The sequence below is a fragment of the Mercenaria mercenaria genome, chromosome 13, assembly GCF_021730395.1.
Source record: "Mercenaria mercenaria strain notata chromosome 13, MADL_Memer_1, whole genome shotgun sequence".
NCBI lineage: Eukaryota > Metazoa > Mollusca > Bivalvia > Venerida > Veneridae > Mercenaria > Mercenaria mercenaria.
This window is the reverse complement of record NC_069373.1, coordinates 52,630,804-52,654,453: the sequence shown is the minus strand read 5'-3', so window position 1 is coordinate 52,654,453 and position 23,650 is coordinate 52,630,804. Positions and strand designations below refer to the sequence as shown.

Sequence of the window (23,650 nt, the reverse complement as noted above, 5' to 3'; positions counted from 1 at the left end):
GAAAAAAACTTTAAAAATCTTCTTGTCGGAAACCATACGACCTATGCTTTTGATATTTGATATGATGCATTGTCTAGTAGTCCTCTACCAAAATTGTTCAAGTTATGCCCCTGGGGTTAAAAGAGGCCCCGCCCTGGGGTCACTTAGTTACTATGTGAGTTATATAGGAAAAAATACTTAAAAAATCATTTGATCCTATTTCCAAGACTGTTTAATAATAATTACCTGATGACCCCAAGTTATATGATGTCACTTGACTGTGACCTTGACCTACTGACCTACTTTCTTGTTTTTTAAGATACAGCCTTGAAATTTTGATGACTTACACAGTTTTGCACATCAATCGTAAAACTGAATATCATTGACCATGAATGTGACCTACTGACTTTCTTAATATTTTATCATCAGTTTGATCTTTGAAACATGTAGCTCATAATACTCAGGTGAGTGATCCAGGGTCATCATGACCCTCTTGTTTTTCATTAATTTCAGATTCTAGTATTGTAGCTCAGCCACAGGCAAAGCCGAGCTCAATGAGCCAGACAGCTGTAATTATTGGGGCAATTGTAGGGACCATATCTATCTTGTTTGTTCTCGGATGGATCATGTATTGTTACAAGAAAAGGCATGGTTCCAGCACAGCCTCTCACTCATCCAGTAGCAGCAGGCCAGACAGAAATGTTAGAGGATCAACACCAAATCAGCCAAGTAAGTTAACCCTTAGACTGCTAAATTCCTAAAATGGACTGGTCCATCATTCAATTTGGGAAATACCATTTTTTATTTGAAGGGGTGTTCACGGAAAATTTATTGACTGAATAGCGAACAGTGCAGACCATGATTAGCCTGCAAGGATGTGCAGGCTAATCCTGGACTGCACTGGTCACAAAGGCAAAATAACACCGCCAGCAGGCTAAAGGTTAAGTGTTATAAACTATCTTTCTTTATAGAGAAGTATATTATTTACTCCTAACTTATTTCACATTGTCCTGTACAGTACGGCAACATACTTGGTCAAGTTACCATTCGAAAAAATGTACTGGACGAGCTGATAGGGAAAAGGCTTAAGGAGCTTCTTAAATCATTTAAGGCAATGAAAGAATTTCAAAATTGGCTAAATTTTAAGTTTTAAGATTTTCTGTATATGATTAAAATGGCCGCCATTTTGTTTCCATGGCAACAGAAAATGAAATGGCACATTTAAGTTATTTTCAGATATTTGTTTGAGCTGGATTTCCTTAATTCTGCAAATTATTAGTCCCCTACTGGTTGAAAACCAGTTTCGGGGACTATAGGAATGCACTTTTTCGTCATTCCGTCTGTCCATCCGCAATTTTGTGTCCGGTCCATAACTCTGTCATCCATGAAGGGATTTTAATATTACTTGGCACAAATGTTCCCCATGATGAGACGACGTGTCATGCGCAAAACCCGGACCCCTAGCTCAAAGGTCAAGGTCACAATTGGTGGTCAAAGGTCAACAGGGCTTTTTTCCTGTCCGGTCCACAACTCTCCCATTCTTGAAGGGATTTTAATATTACTTGGCACAAATGTTCCCCATGATGAGATGATGTGTCGTGCCCAAATCCCGGACCCCTAGCTCAAAGGTCAAGGTAACAATTGGAGGTCAAAGGTCAACATGGCTTTTTTCCTGTCCGGTCCATAACTCTCCCATCCATGAAGATGTTTTAATATTACTTGGCACAAATGTTCCCCATGAGGAGAAGACGTGTCAGGCGCAAAACCTGGACCCCTAGCTTAAAGGTCAAGGTCACAATTGGAGGTCAAAGGTCAACAAGGCTTTTTTCCTGTCCGGTCCATAACTCTTCCATCTTTGAAGGGATTTTAATATTACTTGGCAGAAATGTACCTCATTATAAGATGATGTGTCATGCACAACTTTCAGACCCCTAGCTCAAAGGTCAAGGACACACTAAGCAGTCAAATGTTAACATGAACAGGGTCTGTTTCGTGTCCGGTCCATAACTCTGACATTCATTAAGGGATTTTAATATCACTTAGCACAAGTGTTTCCCATGATGAGACGACATGTCATGCGCAAATCCCGGACCCCTAGCTCAAAGGTCAAGGTCACAATTGGGGGTCAAAGGTCAACAGGGCTTTTTTCCTGTCCGGTCCACAACTCTCCCATTCTTGAAGGGATTTTAATATTACTTGGCACAAATGTTCCCCATGATGAGATGATGTGTCGTGTCCAAATCCCGGACCCCTAGCTCAAAGGTCAAGGTAACAATTGGAGGTCAAAGGTCAACATGGCTTTTTTCCTGTCCGGTCCATAACTCTCCCATCCATGAAGAGGTTTTAATATTACTTGGCACAAATGTTCCCCATGAGGAGAAGACGTGTCAGGCGCAAAACCTGGACCCCTAGCTTAAAGGTCAAGGTCACAATTGGAGGTCAAAGTTCAACAAGGCTTTTTTCCTGTCCGGTCCATAACTCTCCCATCTATGAAGGGATTTTAATATTACTTGGCAGAAATGTACCTCATTATAAGATGATGTGTCATGCACAACTTTCAGACCCCTAGCTCAAAGGTCAAGGACACACTAAGCAGTCAAATGTTAACATGAACAGGGTCTGTTTCGTGTCCGGTCCATAACTCTGACATTCATTAAGGGATTTTTATATCACTTAGCACAAGTGTTTCCCATGATGAGACGACGTGTCATGCGCAAATCCCAGACCCCTAGCTCAAAGGTCAAGGTCACAATTGGGGGTCAAAGGTCAACAGAGTTTTTTTCCTGTCCCGTCCATAACTGTGCCATCCATGAAGGGATTTTAATATTACTTGGCACAAATGTTTCCCATGATGAGACGACGTGTCATGCGCAACACCCAGTACCCTAGCTTAAAGGTCAAGGTCACACTTTGAGATCAAAGGTCAAGAGGATTTTTTTCCTGTCCGGTCTATAACTTTGTCATGCAAAGCAGGATTTAGATATCAGTTGGCACAAATATTCCCCTGGATGAGACAACATGTCATGTGCAAGAACCAGGTCCCTAGGTCTAAGGTCAAGGTCATATTTAGAGGTCAAAGGTCAAATTCAAGAATGACTTTGTACGGAACACTTCTTCATGCATGGAGGGATTTTGATGTAAGTTGGAACAAATGTTCACCACCATGAGGCACCCTTGTTTTTAGAATTACGTCCATTTGTTGTTACTATAAATAGATTTTATTGTAACTTTTTTATTACTGGCGGTAGAGAAAAATCGAGACCACTTTTCTGTGGTACAGCATGCATGTTACATCCAATTTTTAGGTGTATTTTGACCTATCTCTACCTGGTAAAGAGTTTCTTGTGGACTTATATTATATAGATTTTTTTTTTTTTTTTTTTTTTTTTTAAAGATTAATTTCCCTTTGTTGTTACTATAAATAACTTACATGATATCATTTTTATAATCAGCCAAAAAAATTCAATATGAAAACAACTGTCGGTTTTTATATATGCACATTTTAATCCAAGTGTGTTGTTAAAACATATTGTATATGTAGTACAATATTGTTTATACATCATTGACAGATATCAGTTCATTATGTTATACTGCAGTAGAGAAAATTAGGTGCCTTCCAGTAGGGGACTTTGTATTGCATGGCAATACTTCATTCACTTGTTTTCTGTGCTTTTTAGCTCACCTGTCACATAGTGACAGGGTGAGATTTTGTGATCGTCCGTCGTCCGTCCGTCCAGAATTTCTTGTGAACAAGATAGAGACAACATTTTGCAAGCAATTTTGATCAAACTTGTACAAAACTTGTATTGGCATGATATCTCAGTTCCTTTCAAAAACTGGCCAGATCCCATCATGGGTTCTAGAGTTACTGCCCCTTAAAGGGCCAGAATTTGCTATTTTGTGCGTCAACAATTTCTTGTCTGCACGATAGTGGTTTCATTCATGATTTTATTTTAACCAAACTTGCACACAACTTGTATCACCATAAGATCTTGGTTCCTTTCTTCAACCGGCCAGATCCCATTATGTGTTCCAGAGTTATGGCCCCTGAAGGGCCAAAATCAGCTATTTTGACCTTGTCTGCACAATAGCAGTTTCATTTATGATTTGATTTTTACCAAACTTGCACACCACTTGTATCACTGATACTTAATCTTGGTTCCTTTCTTGAACTGGCCAGATTCCTTCATTGGTTCCAGAGTTATGGCTCCTGAAAGGGCCAGAGTTAGCTATTTTGACCTTGTCTGCACAATAGCAGCTTCATTTATGATTTGAATTTAACCAAACTTGCACACAACTTGTGTCACCATAAGATCTTGGTTCCTTTCTTGAACTGGCCAGATTCCATTATGTGTTCCAGAGTTATGGCCCCTGAAAGGGGCAAAATTAGCTATTTTGACCTTGTCTGCACAATAGCAGCTTCATTTATGATTTGAATTTAATTAAACTTGCAGAAAACTTGTGTCACCATATGATCTCAGTTCCTTTCTTGAACCGACCAGATCCCATTATGTGTTCCAGAGTTATGGCCCCTAAAAGGGCCAAAATTAGCTTTTTTGACCTTGTCTGCACCATAGCAGCTTCATTTATGATTTGATTTTAATCAAACTTGCACAAAACTTGTGTCACCATAAGATCTCGGTTCCTTTCTGGAACTGACCAGATCCCGCAACAGGTTCCAGAGTCATGGCCCCTGAAAGGGCCAAAATTAGCTTTTTTGACCTTTTCTGCACAATAGCAGCTTCATTTATGGTTTGATTTTAACCAAACTTGCACACAACTTGTATCGAACCAAGATGTTGGTTCCTTTCTTGAAATGGTTAGATTCCTTTATGGGTTCCGTAGTTATGGCCCTTGATAGGGCCAGAATTAGCTATTTTGACCTTGTCTGCACAATAGCAGCTTCATTTTTGATTTGAATTTAATCAAACTTGCACAGTACTTGTGTCACCATAAGGTCTTGGTTGCTTTCTTGAATCGGCCAGATCCCCTTATGGGTTCCAGAGTTACGGCCCCTGAAAGGGCCAAAATTAGCTATTTTGACCTTTTCGGCTTAATAGCAGCTTTGTTGTTCCTGTCCTTTGGGCTTCATCAGTCAAAATTTTGCTCGATGTAATCCTTTGGGCATAAAACTACTGGCCTGATTTGAAAATGATTTTATTTGAAGTAACTTTAAGAAAATTTCAACTATATTCTTTTGATTGATCTGGATTATGATTCTTTGATCTTCTTGTCCTTAAGTGCAATGATAACAGGTGAGCGATATAGGGCCATTTTGGCCCTCTTGTTTGAACAGGAATACAAGAAATTATCAAAACCGGCCCGCTTAGCTCAGTAGGGAGAGCGCCGATCTACAGATTGCGGTGTCGTGAGTTCAATCCTCGGGCGGGCCGTATGTTCTCTGTGACGATTTGATAAAAGACATTGTGTCTGAAATCATTTGTCCTCCACCTCTGATTCATATGGGGAAGTTGTCAGTTACTTGCGGAGAACAGGTTTGTACTGGTACAGAATCCAGGAACACTGGTTAGGTTAAATGCCCGCTATTGCAGAACTGAAAAACTGTTGAAAAACGGCATTAAACCTAAAACAAACAAACAAGAAATTATCAGCTTTACATCTAAAACTGAAAAAAATAATGTGCAAATTAGTCTATTTTGAAATATATACAAATGTATGCTAAATAAATAATTTAGCCGTGTGTAAATGATGTCATAAACACACTTATTTAAAAATGACTGCCTCCATGGTAAGCCATTTTCTTAAAATGCTGTATCTTTTTCAATAGTAATCTGATTTTTAATTTTTTTCCCCAGTGTTATAGGTGGTTGGACATTGCCTTTCATACAAAATTCCTTCCTGTTTAAATTATATTTTTATTTCATGTTTATTTTTATGCCCCCCCCCCCCCCAAGGGAGGCATATTAGTTTTCAACTCTCCGTCCATTCGTTTGTTCGTTCGTCTGTCACAACATTAACTTTTTGCATGAAGGCACTTTACTCGCGAACAACTGCACCCAGGACCTTCAAACTTCACATGCTGATAGTACTTACTGAGTACACAACCCCTACTGACTTTGGGGTCAAAGGTAAAGGTCACCAGGTCAAACGTTAACTTTTTGCATGAAGGCACTTTACTCGCGAACCAAAGCACCCAGGACCTTCAAACTTCACATGCCAATAGTACTTATTGAGTACACGACCCCTACTGACTTTGGGGTCAAAGGTTAAGGTCACCAGGTCAGACGTTAACTTTTTGCGTGAAGGCACTTTACTCACAAACCACTGCACCCAGGACCTTCAAACTTCACATGCTGATAGTACTTATTGAGTACACGACCCCTACTGACGTTGGGGTCACCAGGTCAAAGGTCAAGGTCACCAGTTCAATTGTTAACTTTTTGCATGAAGGCACTTTACTAGCTAACAACTGCACCCAGGACCTTCAAACTTCACATGCTGATAGTACTTATTGAGTACACGACCACTACTCGGTAGGTCAGAGGTCAAGGTCACCAGGTCAAACGTTAACTTTTTGCATGAAGGCACCTTCAAACTTCCCATGCTGATAGTACTTATTGAGTACACGACCCCTACTGACTTTGGGGTCACCAGGTCAAAGGTCAAGGTCACCAGGTCAAAGGTCAAGATGCTGTGGGGGCATTTGTCACCATTAGTGACAGCTCTTGTTAAATTTAATTTGCATATTGTTGTTGTTTGCATAGTCATTATTTTCATGAAATTTAAAAAATTTCAGCTGACCTACTGGCCTCCATTGGTGTTGTTATTGTTTTTGTCTGCACTTGCCAGAGCGAGGCTCCAGTGGGGAAATCCCTGGTGTCAAATTATGTAGGGAATAACTCAGTTTTGGGAAATGATAACAAAGAATTGTTAAAATTTCTGCTTTATTTTCACGAAGAACATGAATTTGCCATGTGTGCGAAACCGCGTACAGTCCGACATCGGGTACACCGACTCTACGGTTACAACCAGCCACAACTCATTCATCCATTAGCAAGGTATGCAACGGGGGAAGAAGTTTACTTTCGATTTCTCTAGTGGTGATAAATTACTAAAAACTTTAAATTAAAATATATCATTTTAATTTAGGGTAACAAAACTACTAAATATGTTCCATTTAATATGTGCCTTCTGATAATCAATGTCATTTAAGACTTAATAAATGGTTTATCTTCTCAGCGCGCACCTATTCTGTGTCCCAAATACTACAGAATCTAGGTCAAAATCCATGTTATTCAGCTAACGCCGAAAAAAGTTCTTTTAAATGCAGAAACATTGTGTCAAACATATATTGATTTGATATTCATGCAGATACTTTAGTAGTAAAAGTGTTCTATTGTTAACTAACATGGAGATTTGAATAAAAGAGTTTGCATCCTCCAGTACCAGTCACATGATACAAATGGAAATCGCTGACTGGAAGGGAAAATTAGGTATAGAATAACACATAGTATGCATGAATGTCTAGATGTTGATTATTGTGCTTTGTCACAGTTAAATTGTCAAGGGCTGTTAAACGACTCTTAGCCCTGTGCATGCTCTACCTTGCCTCAGCCTTCCTCATTTCTACTCCCTCAGATGTAAGTATATGATTAATGTGTTTGGGGAAAATGTTTACATTCATGTTATTAACCATATTCACTCGGAATAGCTTTCATATTAAATAGAGGTATAAGTTAACAAAATGTTAAAAAAGGCAAGAACTGATTATTACTCAGAGAAAATAGAATCAAGTGAACGAGACCAAAAAAGCTTGTTCAAAATAACGAAACATTTATTGAACGGTCCAAGTGAAGCCGCACTTCCATCAGGCAAGAACCCAGAACTACTAGCACAGGAGTTCAGCGATTTCTTCATAGATAAAATAGAAAAAATCAGAACTAATATTGCATCCCAGGATCAGAATGAATCATTTACTCCAGAAGACGGATGCATATCACTATGTGATACCGCGCGTTTGACTAGACTCTTGAAATCTTGTATAAATGAACTTCTTCCAATATTGACGAAAATTGTTAACATCTCTCTAGAAAGTGCAACCGTGCCAGAATCATTTAAAACATCACGAATAAGACCATTGTTAAAAAAGCCAAGTCTTGACCAAGACACACTCAAGAATTACAGGCCTGTTTCCAATCTGCCATTCCTCTCAAAAATCCTTGAGAAAGTGGTAAACAGAAGAATTGAGGAACATCTGACGAACAATCAATTACATGAAATAAACCTGTCAGCATACGGAAAATTTCATTCAACTGAAACCGCATTGTTAAAAGTTCAGAACGACATTCTCGAATCCCTTGACAAAGGTGACGTCACAGTACTTGGGATGTTGGACCTGTCGGCTGCATTCGACACCATTGACCATAACACCATCTTCACAGACTCGAATTTAATTTTGGATTCGCCGATAAACCCCTTCAATGGGTGGCATCATATCTAACAGCCCGCTACCAAACAGTATGCATCGATGGCAAACTCTCTGAACCAGTCCTTATGAAATTCAGTGTTCCTCAAGGATCTGTTCTAGGCCCAAAATTCTACACAATGTACACAAAGCCAGTCGGGTCCATCTGTAGAAACCACCTTTTGTACGGCATGCCAAAATCAACAAGGAGCAAACTGCAAAATGTCCAAAACACAGCTGCACGTCTTATTACGAAAACAACCCGTTTTGAACATATAACACCAATCCTTAAAGATCCTCATTGGCTTCAAATACAAGATAGAATCAAATACAAAATTCTCATTCAAACATTCAAGGCCTTGCATGGACAGTCGCCGGTGTATATGAGAGACTTACTGGAGGTGTACGTGCCAACTAGAATCTGAGGTCAGCAGGTGCAGCAACAACCCTTGTGCCACAAAAAAGTCGACTGGTTACCTACAGGGATAGAAGTTTCAGGGTTGCCACCGCAAAACTATGGAACTCTCTCCCTGACAATCTCAGAAAAGATTCATCACTTAATTCATTCAAAAGAGCTCTCAAAACACACATTTTCAAAATTTTCTACAACACATAGATACCAACTGTGACTGTTTCTACCCATAATAAATATGCCATTGTTATTTTTGACGAAGATCTCTTAACTGTACAATTCATCATGTAATTAACTAAATTGAAAATCCAGCTTTTATTTCATCATGTCACATTTTAAGGGTTATGGCGTTCTATGTTTGTGTTTTTTCGCAAGACTTGAGTTTCACTTGAAGTGTGTGGTATTTCTATCTGATATAGTACATGATGGCACCATTTACTGGGAGGTTGAACCACTATATGCAGCCCGTCTGGGTGTACCAGATGTATAAAGCACTGGTATTGGCAATAGGGGTAAAACGACCTCAAGGGTGGGGGTGCGGTCATGGCGGTTTCTTACAATAAGGCTGTAAATATTATCATTGTTCTTTATGATATTGTTGCAATAACTATTATTTTTTATTATTATGTACAACGCCATTGAATATATCATTTATAAAAAAAGGCGTTTAACCAAATTGTTCAGTTTCAGTTTTGTGATTGCATATGTCATGTTTTGTTATTTTCCTACATATCTGCGATGTGTCACATGTTTAATTGTAAAGCGCCTTTGAACGTATATTCCATATGAAAAGGGCGCTCAACAAATCTGGTATAATAATAATAATAGGGGATGGACTGAAATTGAAACTGAAGACTTAGTGGCCAGGTGGTATGAAAAGTGTCTCATTACCTTTTATTTTTTTCCTGCAAATTGGAACTGAATTGAGATAAATGGATGACCGTTTTCAATTCCTCTGACTTCTGTTACTTAGAGTAAAATTTTAGACCCGACGGTCTATGCAGGCCACAATAAAAAAATTGCTCCTGCCATTTTATTGATGGGAGTTAGTCTGAATACACCATGCCTTTGATTTATTTCAGCAAACAGATATGCACCTATAGAGAGAAATCCTCCTTCAAGCAAGTCCAGCTCAGACAAAGGTCCCCAGTATCGCCCAAATGTTGATCGGAACCAGCCGGATATAATAAGTAACTTGGATAGACGACTGTACTCACCATTCCAGCCGCCGCAAACCAACAGAGGTCAATATCAGGGTCAATATCCAAGCCAAGGTCAAGGTCAGATACAGCAACAAGTTCTTTATTCTGACATCGATCGTGGACCACAGCCAGGTGATAAATGGTATCCGATGACGAAACTTGGTCCCACAGGTTCGGAATTAAACCCTACCCCAGGGTTTACATCGTCATCAACTCCGTCCAATCCGATGTCTCAGTATATGATGCAGAACCAAGTTTATAAGTACCCAGCTGATGGGGAAATGCATACAGTTCCTACTGATACAAGGTTGGTGGTTGAGATTTATGTCACTTTGTAATGAAAATTTTGAGATATAAACGTATAAGTAAAATGTGCTAAGTACTGTTAAAATCTGTTAGTTTCAACACAATCACTACTCTTACTCGGGAAGAAGATACACATTTTCATTAACAAGAAGGAATAAGATCGTACATGACTGCCTTTGTAAGACAGGGTTTTCCCTAATCTGCTGGACAGCATGGGATGGAAAAAGAAGTGCTAGCGAACTTTTATATCCACGCTGTCAGGAGGGTTGGGAAAATACCTGCCTTACATGGGCAGACCTGTTAGATAATTTCTCTATCCAAACATAAATATCATTACCGTAGATACCCATGTATAATGCGCAGTTTTTTTACCCCCGGGACCACCCGCGAATCGTGGGTGCGCATAATATACAGGTATAGACAATTTTCTAACTTCAAAACAAGTTTGTTACCGATGTCCGCCATTTTTGTAAAGGGAAACTACTCCCCGCGCTTACTGTCACCGCTAAAATCTAAGATTGCCGTTATGTTCCGTAAAAGATCGATGGTTTATTTTTCTTTCAAACAAAATTAATTTCATATAAATTTAAAAGTATTTTGATGAAAGAAATGTTTATAAATCACAAAAATTAAGATACTAATTAAAGATTGAGAATTATCTTTAACCGAGATCAAACTGTGAACAACATAATTGACACGAGGTGACACGTTAATTGCCGGTAATTATTGGCTATTTGTTTGTGACAAAAAGACTATCACACCATTTGTTATTGGTTTGAATTGAGAAGCTCATGTCATTTTGAAAAATACCATTACGAAATATTAAATCAGCTGCTGTTTATTTATTCAAAATAGTTAATTAAAAAGGTAAAACAACAAATAAAACAATATTTTATTGGTTTTATTTTCGAGAAAACAGAAATCGATAGTACCGTGAGACCGATACTGCTCTCCACCGCGGAGATAAAATTTATTACCGGTGTCGATGTAAACTCTACTTTCGTTTTCCATCCACCTCAAAATTGACCAAAAATGTTTTTTTCCCAGGATTTCGGGCCAAAATCGGGGATGCGCATTATACACGGGTGCGCATTATACATGGGTATCTACGGTACAACATTTTCAAAGATACTGTAAATTAAAAATCACTCATACACTGTAATCTTGTAATATGATGTCAAGTTACCATGTCAGTATGTGCCCATTGTAAGTTATAAAAGATAAGGTGATCTGCCTGAATAACCTTTTCTTTCCATGCAAGGTTTGCAAGAATTCATACATAGCCAATTTCGCCACATTTGATTCTTATGTGAAATGATTACCATATGAAATTCATATGAATTTCCTATGATAATCATATCGGTTTCATATGTGGCGACATTGCCTGTGTAGTTCTTACTCTGCTCAAGTTGAGTTACTGTGAACGCCCTGTGTTCCTTGTCTTTTGTCATGCATTGTTGTCAATAATTTGAATGTAAGAGGTCACATGTTTGACTTAAGTTAATGAAACATAGTCGACTTAATAAAAAAAAGTTATTGGGACATCTTTTGTGACTGCTCTAGAGTTCATATTTTCTATCTGATTGTCATGAAAGTTTATCAGAATGTTTGTTCTTTGTGAAGTTTGAAGGTCAAGATTGAATTTGCCTGACCCAAGTTTAAGATCTAGGTCTCTAGGTACAGTCATAGAAATACCGTGTTAAAACTATGAAATCTGATCAATCGTAGGAATACCGTGTTAAAACTATGAAATCGGATCAGAATTTTTTTTTAATTTTCCCAATGAAATCAAGCTCAAATTGGATACAGAGCGATTTTGTGTAAGAACTAGCTCAGGTGAGCAGTACATGGCCTCTATAGACCTTCTCTGTATTTGCTGCTATTTTGTAAATGATATGAGGTGCGCCATGAGAAAACCAACATAATGGCTTTGCGACCAGCATGGATCCAGACCAGGCTGCGCAGTCTGGTCAGGATCCATGCTGTTCGCTTTCAAAGTCTGTTGCAAGTAGAGAAACTGTTAGCGAACAGCATGGATCCTAACCAGACTGCGCGGATGTGCAGGCTGGTCTGGATCCATGCTGGTCGCAAACCCACTATGTTGATTTTGTCATGGCACGGCTCATATTTTCCCTGATTTTAAAAAATTCAACTTAAATCAGGATGCAGGTCCCTTTAATATGATCTTTTAATACATTTCTGTGTTTGTTTAGGTTTCTACTCTTTGGATTTAGACCTGCTACTTGATATCCCTGAAATGGATATATATTCTGATTTAATTGCAAGATGATGTAAGACTTAAGCATTATAAGATATTTGGTTTGTATGTTTCAGGTATGTGGTATACGATTTTGACTTTGAAGCAAAACCTGTTGAGAGAAAATATTCTGAAGGAAAGATCCTTAATACTGCCTATAGACAGTCTCCTGTAAAAGACATTGATAGGTCAAGACCAAGGGAGATCACTCCTTTGAGAGAGACTGTAAGGGTTATGCCTCCAATAGTTGCTGCCCCTGTTGAGTCAACAACAACAGATCATACAAGTGACAATGACTCATCTATTTCTGAAACGACAGAAGACGACACCACGGATGATCAAACACATCCTGGGAGATATAATTTTGTTCCGGGATATAGTTACAACAACCCCCCAGCTGTGAGACCAAATATTTCAAATACTCGACTTTACGATCCAAGAAACTTTCAACGGATAGATAATCCAGGTTCCAGTACTGGTAACCAGAGTGATAAATTTCGACCTAGTGCTCAAAACAGTTTAAGTGAAAGTTTTGATGGGAGGAATAATTCTGAAATGTTCAGATCATCGCCAAATGCAAACGTATATGCTCAGCCGAGTACTGATGAACAGACTTATAGAAAGGAGGGACCTGTTCCACAGGTGCCGCCAATGCCAAAGGAATTTCAGCGGGCAGAAAGATCGTCTCCGTCTAAGGAATTACTGTGGCCTCATGGTCCTCCACCGCCATATAGTGAGGAAAATAAATTTGTTGTGTAGTAATATGCTTTCAGTGCCTGTCTCATTTTGATGTCATGGAGGTTGTCAAGTCAAACATATATTCAACAGTCAAGGGAGTGACGTAATGCAGCTGCTAAAGACAAGTGGCTGTGAAAGTATGGTAGAAATTCGAATAAATGTCATTTCAGGACGTTAGCTGGCTGCTTGAGACAAGTGCCTTTGTAATACAGGTGGCCGCTAAGGCACGTTTGACTGTATTACATTCTTCATTATTACAATAAAGCCTCTGTGGAGAAAGATTGAAATTTTTACATGGTAGAGGTTTTTGACCGGAAGGGGTTTACTGGTGTCTCAGAAAGAAAGTTTCTATCTTTGTTAGTAGGTATTTCTGTTGAAGAGATGCCTTTAAGACAGGTTAGTCTGTATCAAGGCATAAATAAAGTGGGATTGTTTAGCTCAACAGTGGTGTGTAGAGGGTGTTTAACCTTTACCTTGCTAAAATTCTAAAATGGTTTGGTCCAACATTCAAATTTGGGCAACACCACTTATTATTCAAAGGAATGTTTGCCTGAAAATATACTGACTGAATAGCGAACAGTGCCGACCAAGATCATCCTGATCTTGATCTGCACTGGTCGCAAATGCAAAATCAGTTGCCGCCAACAGGCTAAAGGCTAATTCTCTGTGTTGGGACTATGAGTGTAAAAATCATTTTCTGTGCTTCTTTGGTTAAACCTTTGTTACAACGTAATGGTTGGTTTGATTTGTTTACAACACTGATTATATCATTGAAACAGTCCAAACGTTCCTTACAGAGAAGGTTTGGCTTTCATTCCAAGATACCCACCAAATATTAATTATGACTTATAATTTCTAGTAGTGCTAATAAAAATGCTATTGAAAAATCATTAGCATGTAACACAGTGCCATTTGCATATAACACAATTTTATGAGCATACATTATAACACAATTTCATTTGCATATAACACAACAGTTTTGTTACTGGTATTGTAGTTTATTTTTAGCAGGTATTTTTCTGAACTAAAAACTTTTTTGGTTAAGTTTCTTCGTTAGAAAAAAAATTATTGGCTCGTACTACTTTTCAGTGATAACTTACTGCATGTGTACCCACCACATACCGGTAGATATTGGAAATGAATCTGAGGTTTGTCAAGGGTATAGATTGAACCTCTAGTAAGTGACGTGTTGGAAATCATTTTCCGAATATGTTACCATTTATTTTTTTTTTTTCACCAAATATTAAAATACAGAACATTAAGGTTGAGTATTTTTACATTTATAATTCATCTTGTTTCGCTGTTTGTATTTCTTAGTCATAATTAGCCAGTAAAAACTTTTATCAAAGTCTGTCCTGATAACTTAATTTGCTTTATGTCTGACTTTCATTTTTCATTGTATATTTCATTGTAAACATTTATACACATGTATATGTTATAATCACACATAAATGCAATTGTATTTACTAGTCAAATGTGCATCAGAGCTAGTGAATATTATGGCAACAGAAATTTAAAATGAATTTCCAGACTCCTTCCCGACATTAAAAAAAAATCTTCTTTATTATCTCAGGTAAATAGTTTCTACAAGAGCCTGCTGTGTTAGGTCGTTGAGTGGAACACAAGCTTTCAGGTCAGTTGGATGTAGGTTCAAGTCTTAGGTAAAGCCAAATGGTCCTCATGATGATTGATTAAAGACCTCAGGGGATGAGTGGTTAAGGTTGCTGACTTTAAATCACCTGCCCCTTATCACTGTTGATTAGAAACCTTGCCCTTTCCTGTGAGGAAGACATCCAACTGGCTTATGGATGTTTAATTGTTCTACCCAGGTGCCTGTCTGTGATGAAATAAGACCAGAGGGGCACTTGGGGTCTTCTGCATGGAAAGCTGAAATTTTAAAATGGTCGTATGACCTATAATTTTGTCTGTGTGACATTACTGAAATTCTGCTGAAAGAAGACTTTAAACCGAACAAAAGAAATATACAGGTTCTGTAAAATGTATTTTCCTTATTGTGTTCAGAACATGTGCCATAATCATTTCAGATATATATTATGCAACAGACTCTAGAACTTGGTGGTATTCAACCCAGTGTCTTGCAGTTGATTGCTTCAGTTATTCCCTTTTTTTCACTACCAAATGCAACCAAGAAGAATAATAGCAGACTCAGTTTGATTGAGTCTTTTCATGAGAGGTAATGGAATGTGCAACACCTCTCACGCCCCTTAGCACCGGCTTAAGACTGGTTTTTTTTATAAATTCTAGAAAGAACCAAAGTTATCCTCAGGTATTATTCAGATGAATACAGGGTACCAGTCAGACTACTGGGGATTCCTGATGTAAATCAGGGAGTAAGCCAAGTCACATCAGTGTTCAAAATGTTGCAGGAATTTTTATTTCGTCAGATTTTGTTATCCAGACTGATGAAATACCTCTTGAAATCACAAAGAAAAAAATCTGATATTATCTTGTTTTTATGCCCCCGAAGGGAGGCATATAGTTTTTGAACCGTCTGTCGGTCTGTCCGCAATTTTCATGTCCGGTCCATATCTTTGTCATCGATGGATGGATTTTCAAATAACTTAGCATGAATGTGTACCACAGTAAGACGACGTGCAGTGCGCAAGACCCAGGTCCGTAGCTCAAAGGTCAAGGTCACACTTAGACGTTAAAGGATAGTGCATTGATGGGCGTGTCCGGTCCATATCTTTGTCATCGATGGATGGATTTTCAAATAACTTGGCATGAATGTGTACCACAGTAAGACAACGTGCAGTGCGCAATACGCAGGTCCGTAGCTCAAAGGTCAAGGTCACACTTAGACGTTAAAGATCATTTTTCATGATAGTGCATTGATGGGCATGTCCGGTCCTTATCTTTGTCATTCATGCATGGATTTTAAAATAACTATGCATGAATGTGTGACACAGTAAGACGATGTGTCGCGCGCAAGACCCAGCTCCGTATGTCAAAGGTCCTAAACTCTAACATTGGCCATAACTATTCATTCAAAGTGCCATCGGGGGCATGTGTCATCCTATGGAGACAGCTCTTGTTATTATTTACTTTGCTCAGAATTTAATGATATTGCTTCTTCAATATGTTTTATCATTATTGCTATGTACAAGATATTATTTTATTGATATTTTTCTGCAATTTTTATGTAAGGTCTTACTGATAAATTTATTTACTCACTCTACATAAAAAGTGGATTTTTTAACTGCACTTTTTAAATTAGTTTTATTTGAAAGTTGTTCTTATATTCATATTTTTTGTAATTTTTATTATGTGTCTTGGGGTAATACAAAGTTAATTGAGCTGCACCATGAGAAAACTAACATAGTGCATTTGCGACCAGCATGGATCCAGACCAGCCTGTGCAGTCTGGTTAGGATCCATGCTGTTCGCTAACGGTTTCTCTAATTGCAGTAGGCTTTGAAAGCGAACAGCATGGATCCTGACCAGACTGTGGGCATACTGGTCTGGATCCGTGCTGGTCGCAAACCCACTATGTTGGTTTTCTCATGATGCGGCTCAGATAACAATTTAGATACAGATAGTTGGAAAAATTCACTGTTAGTCTTTTTTTTTATGCATGGATGAATATTCAGATGTCTTGTCATAAATATTTGTTTTAAGAAGACAAGGTGTCAGATAGACCTTAGCAAATTTTCTTGTTTATTTTTGCTGATATATTTTCTTCAGAATTACTGCACTTTAATATGTTAGGTCTTTTTATGTTTTCTAACAAATTTAAGAATGAGATATATATATATATATATATATTATGTAGACTAAACAAAACTTATGATTGGCCAGTTTCATTTTTACAGACATTTATTTCATATAATACATTCTTGGTATTGTTTTATCATTGATATCGTGTTCTTTGACAGAAACTGCAAAAGCTACACTTGCAGGCTAAGTCATACATCTTGTAAGAGTTTTTACTTGTATCAAAAATGTAAAACAGGCAGTAAAATCAATCACCTGTTGCATAACAATGCAGTTGCTGTTGATATAAATAGAAAAATGAATTATTTTATTGGAAAAACATAACATTTTGTCATAACATTACTGTGAGATTGTGCTAGAACATTTTGAAATGAAATTTTTTAAAATCAACTCCCTTTTATATGAAAAAAGCTTGAGATTTCATTTCATGTACAGTAAAATATATATGTTTTTTTTTTGTGGTGGGGGGGGGGGGGGGGGGGGGGGGGGGGCAGCAAAACTAACTGTGCTGAGAGAAGATTATTTATTAGCTAAAAAATTATTCTTTATTTTGTAATTTAAATCATTATAGCCATTGAATTTTTTAATAGTAATGCATTAGCACATTTTGATGTCTTAAGTCTTAAAACTACTGCAAGATGCTCCTAAAGCACTTTCAGTGCGAACCTGGCTATTTGGAATGTTAAATTTGAAGTAGCATTTTTACTTGGGAATGTCTGTTTCATAAACATTGCTGGGATTCATCAGCATGTGGCATATGAATGCCAGAAATGTATAATTTATTTGTTTAATAATATTTTTTGCAATTTGTTTTGTTTTTACATATGGCTCACTTCTAAAGTAAATGATTCTGTTGGGATAAGTCATCGCCATTGGAATGCTAGAAAGTTCATTGAGTTACTTCTTGATACTTTGGAAATCTTTTGAAATGTTAGGTGACCAGTTATAAATTTTTCTCAGTGTAGTAAAAATATTTGAAAGCAATTAGCAGTTGAAGTTATTTAGACATGAAAGTTTTGTCTTACAGCATATTGTATATATATCACAGTATTACATAATTGCCACTAACAGATCTCAGATCATAAGGTTATGCAAAAGTTTTGAAAGAGAAACCTGGGTATTGCATGGCAACACTTCAGTTTACCTTCGGGGCCTCCGTGGCCGAGTGGTTAAGGTCACTGACTTCAAATTACTTGCCCCTCATCGATGTGAGTTTGAGCCTCACTTGGGGCGTTGAATTCTTCATGTGAGGAAGCTATCCAGCAGGCTTACGGAAGGTCGGTGGTTCTACCCAGATGTTCGCTTGTGATGAAATAATGCACGGAGGAGCACCTGGGCTCTTCCTCCACCATCAAGGCTGGAAAGTGCCATATGACATATAATTGTGTCAGTTCAACGTTAAACCCAACAAAATAAAATCAGTTTACTATCACTTGTGTTTTTAGACTGTTACGTGTTTGAAATACAGCAGTGTATAAATATCTTAGCTTGTACAGTTAAAGCTTGTCTTTCATTTAAATGCTGATATACTTTTTATGCATTTTGATATTGTTGACTTTTAGATAGGTCATTGTTCAACTTTGATACAGTCACATTTTTTGCTCAGGGCTTACTGCTGTCATTATCTTTAACGTTGTATTTTCCTTGCTTACTTAAGCACTGGGATGGGGAAGGAGGAAGGGGTTTAATGTTTTGCCTAAGAACCACTTGCCTCTTGCCTATGTAGGTTTGAACCGTACGTGGGATGCAGAATACTCTTTCATAATATGAAGGTAGCTACCGGCCTGTCCCTACCGGAAATAATATCCGTCATGACATAGGAGTTTCCTTCACTACAATAGTATGATCTAAAATGGTCTATGCAATGGTTAGTTACTATTGTGATAGACAGTTTGCGACTGTTACTATTGTGACATGAGGGAAAGGAATACAGTATACTATTGCTAATATTGTGACATGAGGAGTGAGATTCTAATAAGCTACTGTTACTACTGTGACACGAGGAAAAGGTTCCAATATGATACTTTTACTATTGTGTCATGAGAAAGGGTTTCCAATATGATACTATTACCATTGTGGCACGAGGTAAAGTGTTACAGTATATTTTACTGTTACTATTGTGACACATGGTAAAGTGTAACAGTATGCTACTGTAACTATTGTGACACACAGTAAAGGGTTAAAGTTAGCTTCTGTAAATGTGAAAGATTTGGGTTTAATTTGTTGTTGTATTCAAATATTGTAACAAAACGCGCAACACTTTCTGTAGCAATACGGAGGAAGCAACTGTACTGGTTGTCAATATAATGCATGATAATAACTCTGAAAGATTTGCAAGAGTAACTGTCCATTCCCTCCAGATGATTGTTTCAGTTACGTGTTGATAACAAAATTATTTGTCTTTTTTTATTACTAGGCTATGTTTAGCCAGCATTTTGTAATATTTTTAGATTTTACATGGGTATAAACTGCTGAAATCATTTGTTGTCATGGTATAGAGATGGTACCTAAAAAATTCAAATTCATCTTTATAGGTTTTTTTCAGAGTGAAATGATAGCTAAGTGCACCAATATTCTAAATATATTTATGGTTTTCCTCTTCTCCATGTCAAAAATAGAAATATTTGATACCTAAAAATGACCTTCTCAAAATATCTGAAGCAAAATGGACAACTCTTGTACTGACCGTTTTTCAAAGATTTTAGGACTTCCCCAATTATAGTCTATATCAAAAGCTCCCACAGCTAAATAAATTCAATAGAGTATAAGGTAAGTTTACTCTACTTTTAACATTTTGAAAGAGCCTATACTGAACTTCCTTTTGTCTTTTAATAAAGTCAAATTCCAAGACTAGCCAAGAGTCTAAAACGCTTGAAAAAATTCTGAGTGAAAGAGAATGACATGCTCTTTATTATAAGCTTACCATACCAAAAATGTACCTTAAAGAAGTTATTAAAGATTTTATATTGTAAACAAACCCCTACACCATTTTACCATCAATATTTTCCACTCATGAATGCACTCAATTCAGGTGATAATTGTTGATATATTTGTAAATGAGAGGCCCTAACAAAAACCTTTTTTCAAGTTGTGTAAACAGTATAAGTTTTAAATTAATGTTGATACCTGAAATTATCCGATTACTTTGTTTTCAACAATAAATAAAACACCTTTTAGTTTGTTTAGGGTAGTTGACCTGTAACCTGTCAGCTACCTTAACATGTAGTAATTACAACCACTACCTTAAAACATTGTAATTATATTTGACGACAATGATTTTTTGTGTTACCAATTTAAATTTTTTTATTATTTCTCATTGTTGGATATAAACATTTTACATTTTGATATATAAATGTTGTGTAAACCAATGTATCACATTTGAGGACAATAAATAAACAACTTTGGCTAAAAGATCAAAATTTAATAACGTTTCTTAATGTCGTTAATTTTCTTCAAAGGAATGTAATACTATGCATTATTCTATATAATCTTCATGCATTACTAAACTTTATATCAGGGCCTCACTACAACTTACAAAATAACTGTCAGTGTAAGTCATGAGAAAAGCGTGCATATTGTATATTGAATACAAAGGGATTTAAACAAATGTAGGTCATGTTTTGTCTGCCTGATAAGTTGTTTGAAAAAGGACCTATCTGATTTTTCTTTCACTTTTGATCAATGTTTAAAATTGGCTTCAGTTTATTGATCAATTCAGAGTTGTCCCCCTTTGATTTATTTTGGTAGGTACCATCTCTACATGGTAATTTTATTTTGTGTAACTTGCTCTAGTACTTGCATGTTATGTTTTTATGACTTTTTATACACCCTAAGGGACATATTATTTTATTCCTCTGGTGTCTGTCTATCTGTCTGTTAGCAATTTCATGTCCTCTGTAACTCTTGAACCCCTTGAAGAATTTCAAAGAATCTTGACACAAATGTTCACCTAATCGAGATGACGTGCAGAGCGCACATTTTGGATGGCTTGCTTCAAGATCAAGGTCACACTTAGGGGTCAAGGTCATACCTTTGGGCATATACTGCTCTACATTGCATGCTCTTGTTTTTCATATTCTGTCTCATTTGATCATGCAATGCCCGAGCCCAATATTATGAAACTGAATTTGGAGATCAATTCCAGACTCCAGCATCTGACTGGTCATTTCTAAGCACACATGTAGAAATTGACCAATGGCAACACTGCATTCTGAAACTCCGGTTTTTAGCTCACCTGTCACATAGTGACAAGGTGAGCTTTTGTGATCACCCTTCGTCCGTCGTCCATGCATCAACAATTTCTTGTCTGCACGATAGTGGTTTCATTTATGATTTTATTTTAACCAAACTTGCACACAACTTGTATCACCATAAGATCACGGTTTCTTTCTTGAACTGGCCAGATCCCATTATGGGTTCCAGAGTTATGGCCCCAGAAAGGGCCAAAATTAGCTATTTTGACCTTGTCTGCACAATAGCAGCTTTATTTATGATTTGATTTTTACCAAACTGGCACACAACTTGTATCACCATAAGATCTTGGTTCCTTTCTTAAACTGGCCAGATTCCTTAATGGGTTCCAGAGTTATGGCCCCTGAAAGGGCCAGAATTAGCTATTTTGACCTTGTCTGCACAATAGCAGCTTCATTTATGATTGAATTTAACCAAACTGGCACACAACTTGTATCATCATAAGATCTCGGTTCCTTTCTTGAACTGGCGAGATTCCATAATGGGAACCAGAGTGATGGCCCCTGAAAGGGCCAGAATTAGCTATTTTGACCTTGTCTGCACAATAGCAGCTTCATTTATGATTTGAATTTAATCAAACTTGCACAAAACTTGTGTCACCATAAGATCTCGGTTCCTTTCTTGAACCGGCCAGATCCCATAATGGGTTCCAGAGTTATGGCCTCTGAAAGGGCCAAATTAGCTATTTTGACTTTGTCTGCACAATAGCAGCTTCATTTATAATTTGATTTTAACCAAACTTGCACACAACTTGTATCACCACAAGATCTTGCTTCCTTTCTTTAACTGGCCAGATTCCCTCATGGGTTCCAGAGTTATGGCCCCTTAAAGGTCCAAAATTGGCTATTTTGGCTTTTGCAGCCATATAGAGACTTCATTTATGGTTTTATTTGATACAAACTTCCAAAATATCTTCAACAACAATAAATCTTGGATTCCATGACAAATGAGATCCAATCGTAGGTTCCAGATTTATTTTATATCTGATTACCTCCCCTGATTGGAATCAAAATAGATTTATATCAGTAAGTACTTAAAGGACTTATTTGAAATTTCATTATTGTTATTAGTTGGACTGAGACAATCAAGGTAGATAACTATGGACTGATTTTATGTCAAATTACCTCCCTTTATTTCAAATTAAAATTGTTATATCTCCATAACTACTGAAGATACTGATCTGAAATTTCATTTATGTCAACAGATTTATTTGGCAGATCCATCTTTTGTCCACTTACAATATTTTTTTTTTAATTACTTCCCTTTTACGTTACTATAAATAGCTTATTTTTAGTAACTTTTTTATTATTGGCCGTAGGGAAAACACGAGACCAGTTTTCTGTGGTACAACATGGATGGTACCTCCAATTTTTAGGTGTATTTTAACATATTTATACCTTGTAAGATTTTTTTTTCTTTTTGGTTAAATTTCTTCCCTTTGTTGTTCCTGTCCTTTGGGCTTAGATATTTTTTCAGAAGACCTTCTTGTCCTCAAGTGCAATGATAACAGGTGAGCGATATAGGGTCATCATGGCCCTCTTGTATATTGAATCTGTTCATAAGTAAGAGGTAGTGTCTAGCATGAAATTAATTCAAGATATCCCTTTTACACTACATGGTGCTATTAAGAATTTTTATTTAACATGTTTTTGTTTGACATTTTGATATTTTTGCCTTTTTGAGACCTGCCCATTTTATAATGCTTTTAATTGTATTTTTTTTCCATTTTTCTTTTAAGTTTTTGAAATTAATTTCTTATAGAGTTAATTTATCATACATGAATATGCTGTGTTGTAATTATATCTGCTTTTATGAGAAGACAACTTTTAATGACACAAAGCCCTTAATTAAATAAAGAAATAAATCATTTCTGTTAAAAGATGTATAAATAATAAAAAAGCTTGTCCCTGCAAACTTAGTTATGAGTTGACAAGGAGATATGGAAAAGCCTTTATCGTTAAGGTGATTAATGCATGTTTGGTAAATGGTCAGTGATGGGTTAAGGTTATGCACCCATACTAACAATAGGCAAGTTTGATGCAATTACATAATTATTCTTGATTGCTGTTTGGCATTCAACCATAAAGGTAGTTCAGCAAGCAAATGGTTATTCGTAAAAATTGGGAGATTGCCAAAGTCGCATGCGCAGAATACATGGTACCGTTATGTTTGAATACATACTTTTTCTTGATGTGAAATAATTGGTAGGAATGATTTTAGAAATCAATGAAGTTGTGGTCATTGTTCAAGTATCATAGAATCTGACTTTTTTTATCATGAGGAACTATAGAATTTAGACTTTTGTATTTATTATTGAATAAAATGAGATCACTTTGATACAATAA

The 23,650-nt window shown here is 37.0% G+C and overlaps 1 protein-coding gene across 3 annotated transcripts in view; it reads left to right on the top strand.

The window, feature by feature from the left end:
• The window catches only part of LOC123528660 (uncharacterized), a 58,027-nt gene extending 34,377 nt beyond the window's left edge, over positions 1–23,650 (top strand). For all 3 annotated transcript variants that reach the window (XM_045308553.2, XM_045308554.2, XM_045308552.2), the window contains exons 5-7: positions 493–708; positions 9,899–10,325; positions 12,659–23,650. In XM_045308553.2, coding sequence (XP_045164488.2) covers positions 493–708; positions 9,899–10,325; positions 12,659–13,340 — 1,325 coding nt within the window. In that variant the 3' untranslated portion in view covers positions 13,341–23,650. The remainder of the gene's footprint in view (positions 1–492; positions 709–9,898; positions 10,326–12,658) is intronic.